At 34.5% G+C, this 4,147-nt stretch overlaps 1 protein-coding gene and 1 long non-coding RNA gene across 6 annotated transcripts; both read right to left on the bottom strand.

The window, feature by feature from the left end:
* Positions 1-382: 382 nt before the first annotated feature.
* On the bottom strand, positions 383-1,813 carry LOC110274124 (uncharacterized). Its single transcript, XR_008001512.1, has 3 exons — positions 1,432-1,813; positions 712-775; positions 383-625 (listed from the first exon to the last, which is right to left on the bottom strand). It is a non-coding gene; the product is annotated as an uncharacterized LOC110274124 (long non-coding RNA).
* A 369-nt stretch (positions 1,814-2,182) lies between these two features.
* On the bottom strand, positions 2,183-3,870 carry LOC107458908 (uncharacterized). 5 transcript variants are annotated; one of them, XR_008001511.1, is made up of 6 exons: positions 3,762-3,870; positions 3,600-3,669; positions 3,426-3,502; positions 3,106-3,334; positions 2,531-2,987; positions 2,183-2,412 (listed from the first exon to the last, which is right to left on the bottom strand). XR_008001511.1 is itself a non-coding variant. In XM_052252223.1 (6 exons), the coding sequence occupies exons 4-6, from the start codon at positions 3,130-3,132 to the stop codon at positions 2,343-2,345; spliced, it is 597 nt and encodes a 198-aa protein (XP_052108183.1). In that variant the 5' UTR covers positions 3,133-3,355; positions 3,426-3,502; positions 3,600-3,669; positions 3,762-3,870; the 3' UTR covers positions 2,185-2,342. The 5 variants fall into 5 exon arrangements, 3 of the variants coding, with proteins under 3 accessions (XP_052108183.1, XP_052108182.1, XP_052108184.1); XM_052252223.1 differs by having other exon boundaries at positions 2,185-2,412; positions 2,531-2,789; positions 2,865-3,355; XM_052252222.1 differs by having other exon boundaries at positions 2,185-2,412; positions 2,531-2,789; positions 2,865-3,334.
* Between the last annotated feature and the right edge of the window lie 277 nt (positions 3,871-4,147).

The raw sequence follows: 4,147 nt of genomic DNA, 5'->3' as shown, positions 1-4,147 counted from the left end.
GGATTTTTCGACAGATTTTCCGTCTGTAATTACAGACGGATTTTCTGACAGATTTTTCGTTTGTAATTTGAACTTTGGAAAATCATCTTACACTCTAATTACAGACAGAAAATCCGTCTATAAATCCGTCAGTAAGATAAAATAGAATTTTTTTATTTTTCTAATTACAAAATAAACTTATTTTCATACAAAATAAATATAAATTTAATAAATACAAATTTTTATTGATGGTATAAATAGAAAAACACACCAGTGAGTACAAAACACTTTCTTTATAATAAGAAGCAATTATTTCCATAGAAAACGCTTTCATTGTTCCTATCTAATCTAATATCTATATATATAACCTTCTCTTCAACAAACACAAAGCACTACTACATGGTATCTGGAGGTACATTAATCTTTATTCTCTCATCACATCACATAAGGGAGGAGGAGGGTGGTATCAACATAAGAAAAAAGACTTGAAACTTTAGCAAGTAGTGAAAAAATAATAAAGCATGTAACCAGTATAACAACTCACACAAAGAATATTGCCTAAATTTTTATATCAGGTATAACACATTATGAATACAAAAATAAATGAAATACAGAAACTTCATATCCCTGTCAGTCTTCATTGAACCTGTCAAGAACATACCATTCAACTCAACTCAAATGTAGTCGCAACAAGAAAGCAGGAAGCAAAACTAAAAGAAACTCGAAACTTACTGGAAGGATCCTGCTTTGAGCTGATTCCAAACCATAGCCTGATCTGAGTTTGCTTGAACCTTATCTATAAACAGAAAATTCCAAACTAAAAAGAGATTGTTGCAAATTTTGAAGAGTGAAGACAGAGTTCTATGATGATTGATTTCAAACAAAATAAACATTAGTTTGCAGATTTTGCTTCCTTTCCATATAGAAAATGAGCATAAAAACATTAGTATTTTGTTTTCTACATTTCAAATTTTCTATTACTGATTATGAAACAACTTAATTGGCATCTATCAGATCCTTTTAGTTTATGACTTTATAGAACATAATTATATTCATCTACATTCTTATAGACCAGAATCCCAAAATTTCAAAATATTAGAAATGATTAAGTATTTTCAGTTCATATCAAAGTCTAACAACCTGCTTTTTATTTAGATGACAAAATAAGAACCGAAAAGAAGAGAACACATAATCCATAATAAAATTGCTCATAAGAACTAATTGTAAATGGACTACACATTGTACCCCAATTTGATCTCTGCGCTAATAAGAGAGCCTCCATCAAATTGAATGTGCAAAAGTTGTTCAAGCTTTTTTCTTCAGATCATTTTTTTTAAAGAGGAAAATATTATTAGCATATCTTGGCTAAAGCATGCATAAATTAAATTAAACTTATTTGTTTACCACTCAGTTATATATAGTAACCAATTAATTAATTAAAGAAAAGATTACCTCAAGTTTTCTACTGATTCAACTTCCATTAAGCTATGCTTAAATTTCTTTGCTGGAGGAACTAGTTCTTCCCCTTCATCATCAGATTCGAACCCCTTTTCTTCATTTGGAGATGCAATGGCTTCTAACTCAAAAACACCCCTGTTTCTCCTCTTGATTCCTTCTCCATGTTTGTGTATATCCAACGGATGCCACACTCTTTTATCACCACTTCCTCCTTATTTGGTAGCCGAGCAAAGAACTTAACTTCCAGATTTGCATTCTGGTCATCATCATCAGGAGCCAAGTAGAAAATGAAACCAAAGAAATTGGAACTTAGTGGCAGTTGAATGCTGATGGAATTTTGTGAAGATCCATTATGGACAAGTCATCATCAACTTTACTGCCTCTAATTGGCAAGAAATAACAAATTTTGCCAACGTTGGCGTTAGCCTCACTAAGAAAGTCATCAACAATAATGCATGTATAATTATCCAAATTAATTATAGAGATTAAGAAACTGGATAGTTAGGAAAAATTAAAGGGTAAGATGCACATGGCATGACTATCCATTTTTGATGAAGTGTCCCCATCATAGATTTGGGTACTTGTTTTAAAATTCAGTGACTGAGTCTACTCTATACCTTTTGCTTTATTATCTCTGCCATAAACCCATGAAAACAACATTGTCGATTGTGACCAAGCATGGCCATGGTACTAGCCACACTAAAATCACATGGAAAGGAACAGTGTACATTAGGCCCAGATTTTCAAAGCATTAATCTGGGTACGAATCTCAGGTTTGTTTTACTTGAATAAGAGTTCCTACTCAGCTAAAAAAATCAAGGTTTGTTTCAAAATAAGGTAATGATGTGTGTTTGTATTTTACTTTGTTGATATATAAAGTTTTACATAAGTGCATGAAGTCAAGGTTAACAGCACCTGGTGTTGTAATATGCTAAATGAGGTCTTTCAGTGTCCTCTGTGATAGTTCTGTCTAGTCTGCACAGTTAAGCATCAAATGGACAATGTAATTCGGAAGGAAAGACAAGGGAAAAAAATGGAAAGAAAGAAAGAAAGAGGGGCAATTGAAGGCGGCCATAGATGGCAATAGAAGTACCTTTGAGCAAAGTCAGTGGTGGCTTTTACATTGCTGGGTTTTTGCTCAATTGAACATTCACTTCTCCCAGCCACAGATTCTCTGGATGGCCAAGAATCATTTTGTTCATTCATTGGGGAGCCCTTGGAGAATCTCTCAAGTTGAGGTGGAAAATCAGCATCAATAATAGGAGGAGCACTTGGAGGAGTAGCAAACTCAACTGAATCATCAAGACAATTGAGACTGCGCAGGTGAACCTGCTTGTGAAGGTGAACTCCTCCTGCACCAGGTGTGAGCTTCTTTTGAACACCGAGAGTATTGGGAAGCTGAAGCGTCATGTTCTAATTGGCCAAACCTTTCTTGAGGATGCCATTGGAGCGTTGGGGTTTAGGGAGTTTACATCCAAAGAGTTCATCCTCATCGTAGTAGTGTGAGATTGGCCTCTCCAAGTAATCCAAGTTGCTTGGATCAGAGAGTTCTTCATCAGAAGAGTCGACATCGTCGGGCAGTGAAACAGTGCTTTCATCATAGGGGCAATTAAACAGGTGTATAAATAAAACAATATTTTTAGAATTGCAAAAAGAAAAATTACTTACTAAATATAATGGTCTTTTCAGTATCATTCAAATGCCACTCCTTTGATTGCCACTATTTTCATTTGATATTTTTTTTCTTTGGCTGACATACACAATAATGCTTAGTCATAATACCAAGGATTCAAACAAATAATGCTTAGTCATAATAACAAAACATTTTTCACAAACCAACCTCTTTTCCTTTTCGAATCGGCCTTACTGCAATTATGGTTGCTTGGCCATCCCTATCCTGCATACAAAAAGATTAGGACTACAAAGATAGTCATATCTTTGCAGAATCAAATTAAACCAGGTACCGATTGACTCAGTTCGAAACGTACCTCGTCTCTCTTGAAGGCTTTGGCATTAGAACTACAGGAATGGTTCATGCAGCTTTGCAGAGGAAAAAAAGCAGTTCCTACAGTAAAATTTAAAAGGATTCAGGTATAATTACAAATAAAACTGCATAATTTCAATAACCAGTAGGCTAACACTAACTGTGATTCATTCATTACCTAGGCAACAAACAGAATAGTCTTCACCAAGAGCATCTAAATATGGTTGTGTAATTTTCTCAGTTTCTTCCTACCATTAACAATGACGAGAAAAGGAATCGAGTCAAAAGAGTTTCTTTCTTTGGAGATAAAGTAGAAAAGTAATTTGAACAAAATTCTAACCTTATCAGGATTTTTCAGATCATCAATGTATAAAAAGTAATCCTCTACAGGAGAAGCTACAACCAAATCACTGGAATATATAAACCAAGGATTAATACACAGGTTAGTTCAATCCAAAATTTCAATTCAATAGAAAAAAAATGGCAGAGACTAGAAAGGATTACACAGTCATAGGGAAGAAACAAATAAGAGAAGAATGAAGGGAGTTCGTTCACAGAAAGCTTGCCATATCTGTCACTGTAATAAAAACCCTAAATTTGTTTTGAGAACAGAACAGATACAATTGCAAGAAAATCAATGTAATCTGAAGGAACAACGGAACCTACCTGAACCAACGGCGACGAGAAGAATAGGTAGAAGCGGCGGCGACGACGCTGACGAGCTTT

This window comes from Arachis duranensis, chromosome 7 (genome assembly GCF_000817695.3).
Source record: "Arachis duranensis cultivar V14167 chromosome 7, aradu.V14167.gnm2.J7QH, whole genome shotgun sequence".
Taxonomy (NCBI): domain Eukaryota; kingdom Viridiplantae; phylum Streptophyta; class Magnoliopsida; order Fabales; family Fabaceae; genus Arachis; species Arachis duranensis.
This window is presented reverse-complemented; position numbering and strand designations above follow the sequence as displayed.

Bases quoted from the DNA above. Each gene is read 5' to 3' on its own strand.
- LOC107458908 (XM_052252223.1), bottom strand. From the start codon at position 3,132: ATGATACTGAAAAGACCATTATATTTAGTAAGTAATTTTTCTTTTTGC. The intron at 2,790-2,864 runs GTTTGGCCAATT...CACCTGGTGCAG, and splicing joins CAATGGCATCCTCAAGAAAG to GAGGAGTTCACCTTCACAAG. The intron at 2,413-2,530 runs GTACTTCTATTG...TTAACTGTGCAG, and splicing joins ACCACTGACTTTGCTCAAAG to ACTAGACAGAACTATCACAG.